This window comes from Muscardinus avellanarius (assembly GCF_963383645.1).
Source record: "Muscardinus avellanarius genome assembly, chromosome: 18".
Lineage (NCBI taxonomy): Eukaryota > Metazoa > Chordata > Mammalia > Rodentia > Gliridae > Muscardinus > Muscardinus avellanarius.
Genome location: NC_137804.1, coordinates 448824 through 467625, shown reverse-complemented (window position 1 = coordinate 467625; position 18802 = coordinate 448824). Strand labels below are relative to the sequence as shown.

Here is an 18802-nt window from a genome sequence, read left to right as displayed (position 1 = left end):
TAAGGTTTTGTTGTAAGTAGACTGTTTCTAAACTTCTAACATTTCGACACAATTTATTATTCCCAAAGTGGATCTTTTAAAAATATGTGAAGTGATAGAGTAACCGAGGCTCTCTAGAGTCAGCCTTTTCTGGGACCCTTTGGCTTCGGGGACCACTCCACACTACCAGAAAGCTTGCTTTACGAGGCGTAGGACAAGAGCAAGAGAGTGATGCTGAGTAGATCTTTCTCCTCCCATATTTCTGAGTAGTCGTCATGACACACTAGTATTAGGTCATTTAAGTCACAGGGGGAAAAAAATCCTACCTGTTGATTTGTTGACATAAATGGCCAAACTTTTCTTCTAGGACAAATGATAGGGGAAAAGAGAGTATATGAGGAGAAAGAGTGAGCTGGGCATTGTGGCAGACACTTGTCATCCCAGTACTTGGGAGGCTGAGACCTGGGGATCACAGCAACTTAGTGAGGCTGTGTTTCAAAATACAAGAATAAAATAGGACTGGGGGACGCTGGGCGTGGTGTGTGCACTGGGCATGATGGCGGAGACAGGAGGATGGCGCAGGTTCGAAGTCAGCTGCGCTGGCTTAAGAGACCCTGTTTCCAAATAAAATGTATAAAATAGGTCTGGGAGTGTAGCCTGGAGGTAGAAGGGCTCCCAGGAACCCACCCCCCCCAAAAAAAAATAGGGCTGGGGGTATAGCTTGGAGATAAAATGCTCTTGGGCTCAATCCCCAGTACCACAAAAGAAAGGACGGACGGATGGATGGACGGATGGACGGACGGAAGGAAGGAAGGAAAGAGTAAACCAGAAAGGATGAAAGATTTGGAATTAGCATTCGTAGCAATATAGGTAGTAGGTAGGGAACATTAAGATTGAAAATAGCTGGGCATGGTGGCTCACGCTTGTAATCCCAGCACTCGGGAGGCTGAGACAGGAGGATCACGCAGGTTCGAAGCCAGCCTCAGCTACTTATTGAGGCTCTCAGCAATTTAGTGAGACCCTGTTTCCAAATAAAATATAAAATAGGTCTGGGAGTATAGCCCTGTGGTAGAAAGCCTCTGAGTTCCACCCCCAGTACCACAAAAAAAAAAAAAAAAAAAAAAGATTGAAAATAGCTGTGCGCGGTGGCACACACTTGTACTCCCAGTACTTGGGAGGCTGAGACAGGAGGATCGTGGATTGCAGACCATCTCAGCTACTTAGTGAGGCCCTTAGCAACTCAGTGAGACCCTGATTTAAAGTAAAGAATAAAAAATAGGGCTGGGGTGTAGCTCAGAGATGGAATGCCTCTGGGTTCCATCCTTAGTACTTAAAAAAAAAAAAAGCCAGTGGCTGGAATAAAGCAGCTGTACAGTAGCCACTAAAGTCCTCAACCAGCCTTCCTGTGGCTGAGATCTGTGTTAGGGCAAACCCACCTGTGCTGTACCTTTGAACAGTAGGAGGCCTTTTACACAATCCTCTGTGCCCACGGGGGTGAACTTTTGGGCATGGGCAGCAGCATATCCTCAAACCTGATTTGCTAAGGAACATGAAGCCTTCCAGCTTTCCTTTGTACTTGTGTCGAGGCATATTTTTGTTTGTTTTGGTTCTTTATGTCAGTTTCGGGGATAGAGTGCCAGGGTGGTCTATCACTGACCTGCATCCCCAACACTTCCACTTTTGTTATTTTGAGATAGTCACCAAGTTGCCAAGACTGGCCCTGAACTTGCAGTCCTCTTGCCTTAGCCTTCCAAATAGCTGAATTAAAGGTATATGTTAGTTAATATCTTGACAGCTGGTATGATCAGCCTATAACTCTTAATTTTTTTTATTTTATTTTTTTGGTGGTATTGGGGTTCCTGGAAACCCTTCTACCTCTGGGCTATGTTCCCAGACCTAACGTGTGTGTGTGTGTGTGTGTGTGTGTGTGTGTGTGTGTGTGTGTGTGAGAGAGAGAGAGAGAGATATGTTCCTAGACCTAACGTGTGTGTTTTGAAACAGGGTCTCTTAAGCCAGCAAGGTAAGGCTGGCTTCAAACCTGCGTGATCCTCCTATCTCAGCCTCCCAAGCGCATATGCCACCACGCCCGGCTAACTCTTAAAAATTTAAGTACCTGAAGTGATTAGATTTTGTAAAGGTTCTTAATAAATATTATTATGAGCTTCTTTTATTATTTAGTTTATATAATGGCAATCATGCTGTAGTGTTTTATTAGTAACAGATAATGGTTTAAATTGTGATTGTCTACTTCATTTAATTGTTGGAAGTCTTGAATTTAAAGGAAAAAAGTCTTCAAATATCTTTTTAATTAGTTCTGTCTACCTAGAATTTGTGTGTAGGGGTGGTTACTGGGGATTGGACCCATGGGAACTCTACCTTTAAGCTATACCCCTAGCTCTATTTATTTATTGCAGAACTGGGGGTTGAACCCAGGGTCATTCTATCTCTGAGCTACACTCCCAGCACTATTTTTTATTTTTATTTTTATTTTTGCAGGTCTGGGGATGGAACCCAGGGGCATTCGACCTCCAAGCTACAACCCCTGCCCTATTTCTTATTCTTTATTTTGAAATCGGGTCTCACTGAGTTGCAGAGGGCCTCACTAAGTAGCTGAGGCTGTCTGCTAACTGCGATCCTCCAGTCTCAGCCTCCCGAATGCTGGGATTACAAGCATGCGCCACCCGGTTTATTCTCTGTTTTGAAACAGATTCTCACTAAGTTGTGGAGGGCCTCACTGAGTAGCTGAGACTGGCTATGAACCTACCATCTTCCAGTCTCAGCCTCCCAAGTACTAGGATTACAGATGTGTGGCCCTATACCCAGCTCTTATTTTATTTTATTTTATTTTATTTTATTTTTTATCTTGAAACAGGATTTTGCAAAGTTACTGAGACTGGCTTCAAGCCTCCTGTCTCAGCCCCCCAAGAACTGAGATTACAGGCTTACTCCATCAAGCTTGGCTTACCTAGAAGTTTTAAGAGACTGTATCACATTTCTTTCTCTATTGAACTTGTGTAGACTCAGCTTTATTTTTTACAAATAAAAATAGTTAGCTAACATTAACTGTGTTGAGAACACAGGATCTTTGTGTAAATATTCAATGTTAGCCATTATTTTATTTTAGAGCACTTGATTTTTCAACTTCTAATGATTTTTTTTTTTTGAGAAGTTTTAAAGTGGAAGACATTTATGATGGAGGTTTTACTGCTTGGTAATTTTATTTCTTAAGGCTTGTGGTTTTCCTATAGCTCTGCAAAGCCCCCTCCCCCTCCCCCTCCCCCTCCAGTCTCTGTATGGAATCTACATTACTGAGTCGTACCGCAGCCCTCTGGGGTTGAGCCCCCGTGTCCTTTATACTTTGTCTTCTCTCAAGATTTTGACCTTCCCCTTGTATTCTGCAGTTGGGAGATACCTATCGCTTTGTCATCCAAATAACTTCTAACCTGGGCAAACAGAAGTCTAAATGGTTCCAAGAATTTTCCCTTTCCTGGTGGTTCTACTTTTACATAATCACAGATGTGTGTGTGTGTGTGTGCTCATAAATGTGTTCATGTGAACACACATGTGCATGCTTGTGTGTACTGAATTGCTTTAGGGATGGGGGAGAACTTTATGATGAAGTCATTCCGTGCATTTTTAGATGCTCCTTGTGTTCATTTCTATATTTCTGGCTTAGAAATTGTCACTTTTTGCCGGGCGTGGTGGCACACGCTTGTAATCCCCGCCCCTGGGAGGCAGAGACAGGAGGATCGTGCAGGTTCAAAGTCAGCCTCGCTGGCTTAAGAGACTTGTTTCCAAAAATAAAAAAATATAATATTAGGTCTGGGAGTGTAGCCCGGAGTTAGAAGGGCTTCCAGGAACCCCAGTACCACCAAAATAAAGAAAGAAAGAAAGAAAGAAAGAAAGAAAGAAAGAAAGAAAGAGAGAGAGAAAGAAATTGTTACTTCTGAGCCAGGTGTGTGCACGCGTATGATCCCAGCGCTTGGGAAGCTGAGACAGGAGGATCGCACAGGTTCAAAGCCAGCCTTGGCTGCTTAGTGAGGCTCTCGGCAACTTAGTGAGACCCTGTTTCTAAATAAAGCATAAAATAGGTCTGGGAGTGTAGCTTAGAGGTAGAAAAGCCCCTGGGCTCCACCCTCAGTACCGCATGCACACACACATACGCACAAAAAAAAAGAGAGAGAGAGAGAGAGAAAGAAAAATTGTCAGTTCTTAAGATGGACATGGTGATACATGCCTATAATCCCAGTATTTGGGAAGCTGAGACAGGAGAATCCCAAGGTTGAGGACAGCTTTGGCAACCTAGTGAGATTCTCATGCCACCATGCCTGGCTTTATTTGCATCTATTAAGAATTTATTACTAAACCTGGCATGGTGGCACAGGCCTGTAATCCTAGTATTTGGGAGGCTGAGACAGGAGGATCTCAGATTTGAAACAAACCTCAGCAGTTTAGTGAGACTTTGTTTCCAAATTTAAAAACTAATGAAAATAGGGCTGGTGTATAGCCCAGAAAAAGAATAGCCCTAGATAACATCCTTAGTACTGCTCGCACATGTGCATGCGCGTGCGCGCGCGCGCGCACACACACACACACACACACACACACACACACACACAAATTTATTGCTAGGTGGGTGTGGTCCTGAATGTCTATAATTCCAGTACTTGGGAGGCAGAGGCAGGAGGACCACAGATTTGTGGCCATCCTCGGTGGCTCTCCGCAACTCAGTGAGACACTGTTTCAGAATAAAAAAATAAAATAGGGCTGGAGGTGTAGCTCAGAGTTAGATGCCCCTGGGTTCAATCTCCAGTGTGTCCAACAAAAACAAAAACCAGAATCCAAGTTATTGCCATCTTGCAGGTGCTGATTCTAATGCTGTCTGTTTCCACTTCACCTTGTTTGATGTTGCTTATATTATCAAGGTTGCATTGCAGGGTTTTAAGCAGGGAGTAAAGTGATTTAAAGCCAGGCATGGCGGCGCACACTTAGAATCCCAGTATGCGGAGGCTGAGACAGGAGGACAGCCTCAGCAGTGTATCAGGGCTCTCAGCAACTTAGTGAGACACTGTTTCCAAATAAAAAATAAGGTAGAGCTGGGGTGTAGCTCAGAGGTAGAATGTTCCTCAGTTCAGTCCCCAGCACCACACACACACACACACACACACACACACACACACACACACACACACACAATAATTTTATTTTTTTAGCAAAAGATTTCAAACATACCCAGAAATATATAATATTGTAATGAGCCTCAGTTACCACCCACCATCTGCCTTCAAGAAATGATTAGTACACAGCAATCCTTATCCATCTGTGTCCTTCCTCCAGTTCACCCCAGCCCTACTGTCCTGCTGGGGACTAGGTACATGTGTATTCATGTGTACATGTGTGCACACATGAATAACATGAAAGCATGTTTAAAGAGACAGTCACCAGGGGGCGTGAGGACATACATCTGTAAACCCCCACCCCTGTACTTAGGAGGCTGAGATACAAGGATCACAGGTTACAGGACAGCCTTGGGAACTTAACAAGACACCAGCAAAATAAGCTAGGGCTAGGGGTATAGTTTAGAGGTAGACCGCCCCTGGGTTCAATCCCCAGTTGCATAAGAAAGAAGATTTTTTTAAAAAAATTGGGCTGGGATTGTAGCTGCATTTTGAACCCAGATAGAAAGAACAGCCATGGGTTCAATCCCCACTGGGAGAGAAAGGGAGAGGGGAGGGAAGGAGGAGGGATGGCGCTCTTCGTATCAGATATTCAGTGTTCAGTTTTCCTCACTTGCTTCATACATCTCCTTCCGGTTGGTTGGCATTCGGATCAACAAGGTGACGTCAGCACTGCACTAGGTGAAGGTTCTGTTCAACTACAGCGTTTACCTCCCCCCATCCCCGTTACCATTTATTTATTGAAGAGAAACATGTTGGGTAAAGTATTTTCGTGTGCTTGATCCTGTTGGCCGCATTACTGTGCTGCCCTATATGTTTTCCAAGTGCTTCTGTATCTCCTAGATTCCCTGCAGACTGAAAATTCTTCTCATAGTTTGTTCAGAATCAGATCTTATTTTGATGTTTTGATGATGCAGTATTTTCATAGACAATAGTTGGTGTGATAGTTTGGATTTGACTTTCTGTGTAGTGTTGGTGTTGAACAATGGCTTTAGTTATCAGCCTGATCCGTGCTCTATCAAACTCCTCGCCAGCCTTTTATTTATGGTTTTGCCATCCATTGATTCAAAGGACTTTTTAGAAGGCACATCACCCACTTTGTGGTTTGGAAGGAGGTCGAGTGTCGCGGTGTGCGAGGGGAGAATAGCCAACAGAAGGAGCTGAGTTACTGGGACGCGTGGAGTCAGGAGAGCCACGGGGCGGGGGGGTGAGTGCTTAAAGAGCCTTCGTGTTTTGGGGACTCCGCCGTACGGTGGCTTATAGGGATCGTTGTTTCCTAATCTCAGCCGGTAATTTAGCTGTCAGACACGACGTGGCCCTTGCTGGACACATGAGTGTAAAACAGCTTAGAAAGTCGCTCTGCTCCTTGTTTTAATTAGAATAAGGAAGGATACAGCCTCAAGTGAAAAGAGGAACTTTGGTATAAGGAGCTAGTTAACATGCAACAGAGCGTACTTTGTGAGTGAAAATTTAAGGCATTGATGGTTTTTAATGAACGAGTTGCTTCACTGGTGAAATTCTGCACAAAATGAATTCTTCGAGAGGTGGTGCAAAGTTTTGGCTCGCCTTTTTTTCTCCATGTAAAATTAGACAATTTTACATCTTTTATCTGAGTTTTAGAAGCAGGAAGTTCAGGTTTTGCATACGTGTACCCGTTTAAGTGAAGTGGAAGGCTTAGAAAGCCACTTGCATACGTGGCCTTCCTTCAGTGGGGAAAAAGAAAACCAGCAGGGATAGGGCTCCATCGAAGTAATCTGTTATTTACTTTTTTTTTTATGGTACTGGGGATTGAACCTAGGGGCATTCTACCTCTGAGCTATATTCCCAGGTCTTTTTAATTTTTTGTTTGGAGACAGGGTCTCACTAAGTTGCTGAGGCTGGCCTCAAACCTGTAATCCTCCTATCTCAGTCTCCCAGGTACTGGGATAACAGGCATGCTACCATGCTCAACCTGTTTTAATTGAAATAATCTAAATTTACAAATCCATATCTCAAACCTTGGGGACCACCAGTTTTTGGAACTGAGAACCATGCCACATTTAGAAAAGTAAGATGGTTACATTCCATGTATTCTATAACAACCCCCGATGGGCCTGGGCAGCACCCTATCATCAAGTCCATTAGAATTTTTGCAGTTCAATGTGTAGAAATTCACCCTGAGTGGAACTAGTAATAATGATAAATAACATTATGTTAGTTTATGTTGTTTTGCTATAAGCTGAGTTCAGGTCAGTTCAGATTTTGCTGCCAAATGAGTTTAAAAGATAGGAGAAAATCTGAGTTTTCATAGCCTTTGAGGCTAGGCGTGCAGACGGGGAGGTGGGCCCAGGTGTCCGAGGCGCCCGAGGTGGGCTCAGGCGTTACCTGAAGGCGTGTAAGGTAGTCTGATCTCTCTTGCTCTTTTTCTCTTCCCTCTGTCCCTCCCTCTCTCCTTCTAGCTTTTTCCTCCTCCTCCAGCCTGCTCCACCATTTCCTCCTCTGTTTTCATCTCTTTCTCTCCTCTTCTTTCTCTCTTTGCATGTTTTTCTTCTCTGTTTGCATCTCTTCTTCCTGGACTTTCTCGTGGGTTTTGCCCCAGAATAATTCATTTTATTGTTTTGCTAAATCTGTGTGTGTGTGTGTGTGTGTGTGTGTGTGTGTGTGTGTGTGTGTGTGTGGTGGTACTGGCGTTTCTGGAAGCCCTTCTACCTCCAGGCTGCACTCCCAGACCTATTTTATATTTTTATTTGGAAACAGGGTCTCTTAAACCAGCGCGGATGGCTTCAAAGCTGCCACAATCCTCCTGTCTCCGCCTCCCAAGCGCAGGAATTACAAGCGTGCGCCACCACGCCCGGCTGTTTTGCTAAACCTTGACCTTGGCCTAACAGCCACTATATCAACCTGCTTCTTCAGACCTAGCACCCACTAAACCAAACTATTCATTCTTCTATGAATTCTCCTTATCCTTTGAAGAATCCTTATTCATTCAGCTACTGAGAGTGAGAAAGAGACAGAGACAGACAGGCAGGCAGGCGAAACTTTGAAGGAGTATACTATGATCTTTTTTTAAAAGAAAACTTTCTACCATTATATTTTGTTATAAAATAAATATATCAAAGAACTATGAAAAATAAGACTTCCATAAACCCACCACATAGATCTGATAGGTCCTAATATTGTCACAATTTACCTCAGAGTTTTTGAGGAAACAGTTTCACTACATCTTGTCTCACTCCCTGTCCTTTCTTCCTTTCTCATCCGAATAATAAAATCACAAAACAATAGTATATCTTGTTTATGAATGCCTTAAGTGTAATAAAAATGTATCCAGAACTTAACTAGGGACTTGGCGGTTACAACAAAGCGTGATTCAGGATCTGGGAGGCCGTCTGCCGTGGGCTCCCGGCCTCTCCCTCCTCCTCTTCACTTCTTCCTTAGGCCCTGGCCCTGCTTCCCCCTCTTCTCCTCCCTCCGCTTTCTCCCTTCCATCTCTTCCTTCTTTGTTTTCGTATCGTCACTTTCTCTTCTTGCTCCTCCGTCTCCGTTCTTCCTACTCTCCATCATGTAGAGAGCCACTGCAGCCAACCTACTTTATTAGCTTCTGTACTCTAATATGCATGTGTGTGTTTGGGGGGCATCAGGGCTACATCCCCAGCCCTTATAGGTTTATTTATTTACTTATTTATTTTTGGCTTGAAACAGGTCCTCCTAAATTGCTGAGGCTGGCTTCAAACCTGTGATCCTCTGTCTCAGCCTCCCAAGTGCTGGGGTTACAGGTGTCTAGTATCTTTTTTTTTTTTTTTTTCGGGTCTGGGGATGGAACCCAGGGGCATTTGACCTCTGAGCTACACCCCCTGCCCTATTTTTTATTCTTTATTTTGAAACCGGGTCTCACTGAGTTGCAGAGGGCCTCACTAAGTAGCTGAGGCTGTCCGTGAACTGCGATCCTCCAGGTCTCAGTCTCCCGAATGCTGGGATCACAAGCGTGTGCCACCACGCCCGGCTTCTAGTATCATTTCTAACAGGCTTATCTTGTTCAATTCTTGCATCCAACCATAGTCTTCTCGTTTTGAAACATTGGAATGAGAACATGAGTGTCACCATAGCCATAATTTAAAGTTTGCTTTTTTTTGGGGGGGGGGTGCTGGGGATAGAGCCAGAGGCATCTCCCTCTGAGCTACACTCCTGCCCTATTTTATTTTTATTTTGAGATAGGGTCTCACTAGGTTGATGAGAGTCCACCACTTGCTGAGGCTGTCCTTGAAGCTATGATTGCCCTGTCTCAGCCTCCCAAGTACTGGGATTATAGGCATGCACCACCATGCCAGGAAAACCTTCTTTTATTTATTCAGTAAATAGTTGATAATTGTGGTATCTCTTTTATTAATAAAGTATTTTATTTTATTATTATAATTAATTACTAAATGGTGTGTGTGTGTGTGTGTGCGTGCACGCGCGTGTGTGTGTGTGTGTGTGTGTGTGACTGGAGATTGAACCCAGGGATTGAATCTAATATATATATATATATATATATATATATATATATATATATATATATCCCAGCTGGTGTGTTATTTATCTTCCTATTTACTAATGATCACTTGAACTGTATCTAATCATTGTAATACCTGACCACTGAATTTAAATTTCAGTTGCAGCTGGGCGCTTGTAATCCCAGCATTTGGGAGGATGAGACAGTAGGATTGTGGTTCAAGGCCAGCATCAGCTACTTAGTGAGGTCCTTTGCAACTCAGTGAGACCCTGTTTCAAAATAAAAAATAGGGCTGGGTGTGTGGTTTGGAGGTCGAATGCCCCTGGATTCCATCCCCAGTACTGGGGGGGAAAAATCAGTTGCTATATTTTCATTTGTCGTTCTGTTTGATAATCTTAAAAAGCTGTGTGTGTGTGTGTGTGTGTGTGTGTGTGTGTGTGTGTGTTTGTGTTACTGGTGATGGAACCCAGGGGCCTTCTACCTCTGGGCTATACTTTCAGACCTATTTTTATTTTATTTGGAAACAAGTCTCACTAAGTAGCTAAGGCTGGCTTCAAATCTGCACAGTCCTCCTGTCTCAGCCTCCCAAGCGGAGGGATTACAAGCGTGTGCTATCATGTCTGGCTTCTATGCCACTTTTTATAATTTCCTGACCAAGTTGTCTTCAAGTTTCTCTGATAAGTATGCGTAGGTATGTTATAGCCTGTGCTTGGTAATGGAAACTCAGGGTTTTACGCAGGCCTCTTTCTGTTATTTCTTTCGGCTCTCGCTCCTGGCGTCGTTTCCTTTGTGCCCGCTGACTTGAGGTGGTATGTTGCATCTGCTCTGGCTCCTCCTGGGAGTCGCCCTTGGAGCTCAAGAGCATGAGTGCGGATTGCCCAGGCGGTGGTGTTAATGAAGCATTCCCTTTGATTCACTTCCCTGGTGCAGTCATTTGAAGAAATTTTGAAAATGAGGCTTGCTTATGGTCTACTTTAACCTTGGGGGGATAGTCATCTGGTGCACCAGCTTTTGACCCTGCGTCCTATGTGAGCTTTGATTTCTGCCCCCTTTGCCTCACAAAGCCTTTAGCATAGACATTTTATGAACTGGGTTTATCCTTTTATTTCTTGCTATCTTATCAAATGTTTATTGCTTTGAGATTTTTAATATTATGTGTTCTGTGCAGTTTGCATAGTTGTGTGCCTTTGAAATATTGCTTCAAATCACTTAGTAATGCTTTCCCTGGAGGCTGCAAGTGTCCCTTCTATGAAATGTGCTTTTGAGGCCTTGCTCCACTTGGCGGAGATACAGTAGTGGGCAGATAGACATATGTTCTCACCTCAAAGACCATCTACTTCAGTGGGAGAAAACAGATAAACAAGATTAGTGAAATACATAGATGGTAAGCGCTGGAGAAAATAAGTGAAGCAGGAAGGCAGGGGTAGATGAGAGGTGTGTGGGTGTTGGTAGTTGGCAGTGATGGTGTCCAGAGGAAGCTCCATTGCAAAGGTGACAGATGAATAAGAGCCATGAAGATGGTGAGTGCACAGTGTGCACATGGGGCCGGGCTGTGGGGAGCGCCAGGTGGGAAGAAGAAGCGCAGAGGCCCCGCGGGAGCCTCGGCAGAGACACCGGCAGGGCTGGGCTGCAGACACAGAGGTAGCAAGTAGGAGATGGCCTTGGAGAGCCTGTGACAACCCTGGCATCATGGAGTCCTGGCAGGCCTTCTTAGAGAGCCGGAGAATTTTGAGCAGTGATTGATGTGGTTTTGTTCAACTCCATTTGAACAAATCTGTGTCAAGGAAGAAAAAAAAACCTGTAAGAAAGAGAGCTGAGAAGAAGGGAAAAGAGTTGGTTGGCTGTGCCAGTTGCCCTGGGTTCTTATAATCAGTAGAGCTACAGTGTGAACAAAACAAAATTTCTGCTTTTAAGAAGCTTCCAAAAGTCAACTTTATGAAAGTTGGTTTCTTTATTTCAGGAAGTGTTAAATATAAAAAGGAAATTATTGGGATTTGTTATTTTATAGTTCAGAATAATTTTAAGCCCAGGATATTCATAACTTCTACATACGTTAAAAAACAGGACATGTGATGATGAATTAATTTTATTAATTCCTTTACTTTACAGTTAGAAGAATGTATAACCTTATTGGCAATGGTAAAAATGAATTTCTTCTTGTGTTTGTAGGTTTGTTTTTTAACTGATTGAGTTAGTGATTGATGATTGGCTGATTGTAGTGCTGGGTATCACTAACTCAGGGCTTTATAGTGATAGGCAGGTACCCTATGATTGAGCTGCATTTCCAGTCCTTATTTTTAAAAAAATCTTTAATTTTTAATATATCTGAAGCTGTGTTATTGGGTGCATACTTTTTTTTTTATGGTACTGGGGGGGTGGAACCCAGGGTCTTTCTACCTCCAGGCTATACTCTCAGACCTATTTTATACTTTATTTGGAAACAGAGTCTCACTAAGCTACTGAGAGCCTCACTAAGTAGCTGAAGCTGGCTTTGAACCTGTGTGATCCGCTGTCTCAGCCTCCCAAGTGCTGGGATTCCAAGCGTGCCCACCACGCCCGGCAAGGTGCATATTTAAGGTTCTGATGTTTCTTTCTCTTACTGCTTGACTCTTTTGCCATCACTAAATGTCTCTCTCTCTAGTAATGCTTCTTAAAGCTGCTTTGTTTTGTTTTGTGGTACTGATGATCGAACCCTAGGCTTCTAATTCCAAGCTGCAGGCCTAGCCCTTTTTTAAATTTTGACACAGGGTCTCAGTAGGTTGCTGAGAGACTTCTCAGCCCCCTTCCCACTGGGATTACAGGTGTACACCACGCCCGGCTGGCACAGCTTTGCTTTACGTTATTATGGCTCTGCCGGCTTCCTTTTGGTTTGGAGCTTGCCATAGATTATCATTTTACTTTTAACCTTTATGTGGCCACATATATAAAGTATATCTCACTTAAGCAGTCTATTTAAAAAATTTGGTTGTGTTCTTTTACTGGTACTATTTAGTTTATTTGCATTTAAGGCAACAATTACTAGCATATTTGATTTTGTACTCAGTGATGTTCTTCCTTTCTTTCTTCCTTTCTTTCTTTCTTTCTTTCTTTTTTTTTTTTGTATTGGGAATTGAGCTTGGAGGCATTCTACCTCTGAGCTTCACCATTAGCCCTGTTTTATTATTTTTTTAAAGTAGGGTCTTGCTAGGTTGCTGAGTTAGGCCTCAAACATGTGATCTTCCTGTCTTAGCCTCCCATGTACAATTATTACAGGTATATGCTACCACTCCCAGCTTTTATTTTCTATTTTATCTATTTGTTTATAAGCTTCTTTTTGTCTTCTTTCTTTGTTTTTAATCAAATATTTTTATTATTGTTGTTGTTCTAGTAGTTTATTTACAAGTGCGTTTTCTTTTAGTGGTTACCCTAGAGCAAGGATTGGGGAATGTTGCTGCAGACCCATTCCGGCTGCGCTGCTGTGCTGTGGGGGGAGCAGCCACCTGCTTGGTACATGTGTATCATTGCTTTGTCATCACTGAGTAGTTGCACAGAAAGATCCTATGTATGGGTTGCAAAGCCTAAGATATATTTGCTATGGTTCCCCCCCCCCCTTTTTTTGGTGCTGGGGATTGAACCCAGGGGCATTCTACTTCCAGGATATACCCCCAGCCCTAATTTTTATTCTTTATTTTGAAGTAGGGTCTCAGTTGTAGAGGGCCTCTCTAAGTAGCTGAGGTTGGCCACAAACCGTGATCCTCCTGTCTCAGCCTCCCAAGTACTGGGACGACAAGTGTGCACCACCACGCCCAGCTTGCTGTACGCTTTTTTTGTTTGTTTGATTTCGTTTTTGTTTTTTTGGTGGGTCTGGGAATGAAACCCAGGGGAATTCAATCTCTGAGCTGCACTCCCTGCCCTATTTTTTATTTTTCTGGGTGGTGGTACTGGGGGTGGAACTCAGGAGCTTTTCTATCTCTGGGCTATACTCCCAGATCTATTTTATACTTTATCTGGAAACAGGGTCTCACCAAGTTGCTGAGAGCCTCACTAAGTAGCTGAGGCTGGCTTCGAACCTGTGCGATCCTCCTGTCAGCCTCCCAAGCCCGGGGATTAAAAGTGTGCACCGCTAAGCCCGGCTTTTATTTATTTTTTATTTTTTATTTTTTTGGTGGTACTGGGGTTCCTGAAAACCCTTCTACCTCGGGGCTACACTCCCAGACCTATTTTATGTTTTTATTTGGAAACAGGGTCTCTTAAGCCAGCGAGGCTGGCTTCGAACCTGCGCGATCCTCCTGTCTCCACCTCCCAAGCACTGGGATTACAAGCGTGCGCCACCACGCCCGGCCTATTCTTTATTTTTGAAACAGGGTCTCACCAAGTTGCAGAGGGCCTCACTAAGTAGCTGAGGCTGTCCGCAAACCGCCATCCTCTGGTCTCAGCCTCCCGAATGCTGGGATGACAAGTGTGCACCACCACGCCCAGCTTGCTGTATGATTTTTAATGAAAAAAGTCTGCCAACCCTGCCAAAGTGGAGTAGTTCCTGAACCTCCTCATGCTTCAGAACAACTAGGAAGCAGACTATTGGGGAACATGTCTGGAATTTCTGATTCATTAAGTTTGGGTTGGGTCCCAAGGATTACGTATCTAACAAATGGCTGGTGGTGCTCAGCTGCTGAGCTGGGGACACCTTTTGAGGAACACTGCCCTAGATGTTATGATACGCATCTTTGACTTACTATCTAAAATAAGGTCCATATTGAGCACTCCTTATCTAAACTGTTAAGGACCAGAAGTGTTTCAGATTTTGGACCTTTTTCTAGATTTTGGAATATTTGCATAACTTCACTGGTTGAGCATCCCTAATCCTAAAATCCAAAATTCACAGTGACCCCAAAATCCCTTACTGTTTGAGCATTATGTGGTCTTTGAAAAGGTATTGGATTTTGGAGCATTCCAGATTTCAGGTTTTTAGCTTAGGGAAGTTCAGCCTATACTGTTTACTACTTCCCCAGTGATGCTAAGATACTTAGACCCTTTAGCTTTATTTGCTTATCTCTTAGAAGTAACTATTTTATCAGAACCTTCAATTTGCAACAGCCTAACTGCCTACTGACAGTAGAATGTATATTAATAAATTGTGGCACAGTCATACACTGAAATATTATAAGCAGTGAGAATGAATTTTCCAGATATTATCTTCCAACATTTAGTGAAAAAAAGTCAGATAGAATACAGGTATATATTCCCTTTTGTAATGAAGTTTAAAATGAGTAAAAACCCACTGTGGGGTTAGAATTCAAAGCTGGCTGGCTTTGTCAGGAAATCATGGCTCTGAGGGGTGGGTCCCGAGGGTGCTCACAGGCTGCGGGTGACAGGCTTTCATCTGGACACTGGTTACACTGGCATGTGTATTCTGTGAAAATTTACCGAGCTGCAAGCATAGAATTTGATCTTCTATTAGAATAGATCTTCTCTGATCTATTTTGATAAAAAAAAACATTAAAATTAATTTCTGAGTAGTTTGGTAATGTTAAGAGTTAATTTTTTTAAATGGTAGAGACATTTTCTCTTTTCAATTCTTGTGTGTGTATAGGAACAGAACTGTGTTTCCATGGGAACTTCTGGCCACTCTGATTCAGTGCCTAACTTTCTGTAGATTTTTTGTGTCTACTGTTTCTTAGCTTGTTTCTTTCTTTCTTTCTTTCTTTCTTTCTTTCTTTCTTTCTTTCTTTCTTTCTTTCTTTCTGCATATGAAGGGGGAGTTTACTTGGAGTTGTGTTAGTGTTTTTAAGAGTAGTGTATATAAAACATAGGCTTTAAGCCATTAATTTATCCAAACTGTTTCCCTAATTGTTTTTTCCCCTCAAAAATTTTTTTTTTAACTAGAACATACATTTTTCCTACAAGTATGTTATTTTAAAAGGTCACTTAGTGATGTGGGATGTGGTTTTATGTTAGGGTGTCCTTGATTCTTTTGTGTCCCCTCCCCCCAATAAATAAAACAGTCTTAAAGCTCATTTGGTATTTTCTTTAAGGTGTGTTTAATAGTTGTTCTGCTAGTGCCCCTCCATGTGAGTGATCTCAGTGTGGGCAGCCGGGTCTTTATAGGTGGGGAAGGCTCTGGCATATTGATCTGAAGCCTGTGGTAAAGCTGCTTCTCTCCTCGCCCATCTTGTTTGTCATGGTTGGTCTGTGCAGGGTCCTAGAGAAAACCATTTTCTCAGCAGAGTAAAACTGCATCTATCTTCTGGGCGTGCGCGCGTGCACGCGCATGGAGGAGGAGGTTGGGGATGTTTCACTTGTATGTAAGGAGATGATACTAGTGTGTTCATTCACATTTTGAAAGGAACCTTGTAGGATATTAGAGAATCATTTATGATAACAGATTGTTCAGTTTGATTTTTGTGCCCTAAGTAAACAGCAGACTGTGAGGTTGTGTGTTAATTATGTCCAGTAATGAGCACTGGTATATTCCATGCTTTCCTGATGCAATCACACACCCTATCAGAAGGAGTATTGCATAAAACCTGATTTCTATTTATATATGTTTTCACGTGAATTAGGTAAAAGAAAACAAATTTAGATGTGTAAGCCTTTAGTATCAAATGCCTTTAAAATTTTTAGTAGAATAAAGACTGTAGGTGCATAGAGAATTTTTTAGATACATGGAGAATTTTTACCTTTCGTCTGGCAGTGGCTGCCATAAGATGATGTCACCTTGCATCTGATTGGCTGTTACAGCACCTAGGGCAGGGAAGAGAAAGAAAAATGCCGGCACAAACCTCAGTGGTGGTTCTGTGGTTGTTTCTATCTATTTTTGATAGACTCTTTGATTAGTATTGAATTTCCTGCATTTGGCCATGTGAACTATTGGGAGCATCCTAGGGTGAGGGAAATTAAGAGCTTTCAGAGGAATGAGGCGACTGATTTGCAAACGCATCTGTGATTGTAAGTTGAGAATCTGGCTGTAAGGAATAAGGCAGGGTGTGCTGGGAGATGCACTATGGGAGGAGCCGGCAGAAAATGCTTAGCTGGAGTAGCAAAAAATGAGGAATGCTTTTTACTGTTCTTAGACTGGAAATATTTGCTTTTATATTTTGGCTAATTTATATAGGTAAGAAATGTAATACTACTGCATCTTGATTTTAAATTATTGAGGGCTATTTGATAGGGTATCAGCCAATATATAAATAATTATTCCCAAGGCCTTTATTTTATGTCTTACCCAAAAAAAAAAAAAGATTTTATATATGCCTTTGATTTTTTGAGTCTTATGGAAAATGGGACAAAGCTTAATTTTCTTAAAATATATTTTTCTAATGCTTTGTGCAGATAAAAGCTTTGATGATGAAGAATCAGTGGATGGAAATAGGCCGTCATCAGCTGCTTCAGCCTTCAAGGTTCCTGCACCTAAAACACCCGGAAATCCTGTCAACAGTGCAAGGAAGCCCAGTTCAGCAGGTGGCCCTAAGGCTGGAGGTAACGTGAGTCCGTTTCACGTCTGGTGTGCATGCTGCTGCCCTTGCGTGGCCACACACGCTCAGAACTGGGAGGCTCTGTTTATTCACGGCCGCAGCACCCTTGCAGCCCTGGAGAGTACGGCAGCACACTCAGCGTGCACTTTTGGAAATGGTGAAAATAGTGTATATTGCTTTTCCTGTAAGAATGTATGTGAATTAGTGTTTTCTTGAGAGCATTTATTTTTCAGTTGCCATTTTTAAAAGAAAAGATTTGAAGGTTGTTGACTTTTCTTTTTAGGTCTGTGTATGTGTGTTTTAAAGGAAATACATTTTTAGAAAAGAATGTGGCTATTCATTTACAGGTACTATAGCTGTTACATCTGTAGGATGCTAAATTGTGTCGTGTATTTATATATTTGTCTAGATAATAAGTCTTAAATACCTGACATCTAAAATATGGTTGAAGATACTGATAACCGGATCATTTGTCACAATAGGAAATGGGTGGTGGTCAAGTAAAATTTTCTCAAAAATGGTTTCCGGATTAAATAATAATAAATGGCAAGACAGGGGAAGAGCAGGCGGTGTGCATTTACACAGCACATGGCGTGTCCCTTGAGCTGTTAGAACTGTCTTTAGCTCATTGGTTACCTTTACCATTTTTAACGCCCTTTTACATGATGTTAACTAGAAAGCCAGGAGTGTGTCTCAGGTGTCTGTTTCTCTTGGCTCCCTCTGATGGAGTGAGTCTATAAGAATAAGGGCAGCCGGGCGTGGCGGGCACGCTTGTCATCCCCGCGCTTGGGAGGCGGAGACAGGAGGAGCGTGCGGGTTCGAAGCCAGCCGTGCTGGCGTAAGAGACCTTGTGTCCAAATAAAAAGTATAAAATAGGTCTGGGAGTGTCGCCCGGCTGTAGAAGGGCTTCCAGGAACCCCAGTACCACCAAAAAAAAAAAAAAAGAATAAGGGGAAATCTTAATATCAGAAGGACAGTAAGCTGGATCTGGTGGCACATGTCTTGAATCCCAGCATTTAGGAGGCTGAGACAGGAGGATCACGGTTCAAGGACAGCCTCAGCTACTTAGTGAGGTCCTTTGCAACTCAGTGAGACCCTGTTTCAAAATAAAGAGTAAAAAAATAGGGCTGGGGGTATAGAATGCCCTTCGATTCCATCCCCAGACCCTCACACACACACACAAAAAAGACAGTAATCTCTTTTCTCTTTCTTTCTGCCTGCCTGTCTTTCTTTCTTTCTTTCTTTCTTTCTTTCTTTCTTTCTTTCTTTCTTTCTTTCTTCCTTCCTTCCTTCCTTCCTTCCTTCCTTCCTTCCTTCCTTTCTTTCTTTCTTTTTTTTAATAAATTTGGGCTTTAGCATTGATATCTTGGGAAACAGATCTTTCCTTAAAAATTTTGACCAAATTTTTTAGGAGATTTTTTTCTTTGATCTTTAAATACAGTCAAACCTTTTTTAAAGTTGTATGATCTTTAAATATGAGAAAGCTGTCATAGCATTTTGTTTTTACTTTCTTTACTTAATATGTCATATAACTAGCAGGAAAGATGACAGGACACATGGGATAAGTGAACAGACTGTGAAGCAGAAGTGCCTTACCTGTCTCTCTGGGTATCTTGAGTGACTTACATACACTTTAACATTTTTATTAGTTTATTGTTTTGCAAGTATAGTACTGTGTTCTCAGTCACATATTATTTATATCCTATTATATGCTATTTTTTTTT

General features: G+C 42.4%; 1 protein-coding gene across 30 annotated transcripts in view; it reads left to right on the top strand.

Moving 5' to 3' along the window:
- Window positions 1-18802, top strand: part of CLASP2 (cytoplasmic linker associated protein 2) — a gene marked incomplete at both ends in the record, with an annotated part of 157017 nt that overhangs the window by 39975 nt on the left and 98240 nt on the right. For 16 of the 30 annotated variants that reach the window (XM_080715624.1, XM_080715620.1, XM_080715645.1 and 13 more), the window contains one exon: window positions 16936-17082. In XM_080715624.1, the coding sequence (XP_080571750.1) occupies window positions 16936-17082 (147 nt within the window). Of the gene's footprint in view, window positions 1-16517; window positions 16552-16935; window positions 17083-18802 lie in introns of those variants that run through there. The other 14 variants (XM_080715640.1, XM_080715637.1, XM_080715632.1 and 11 more) reach the window with 1 other exon arrangement.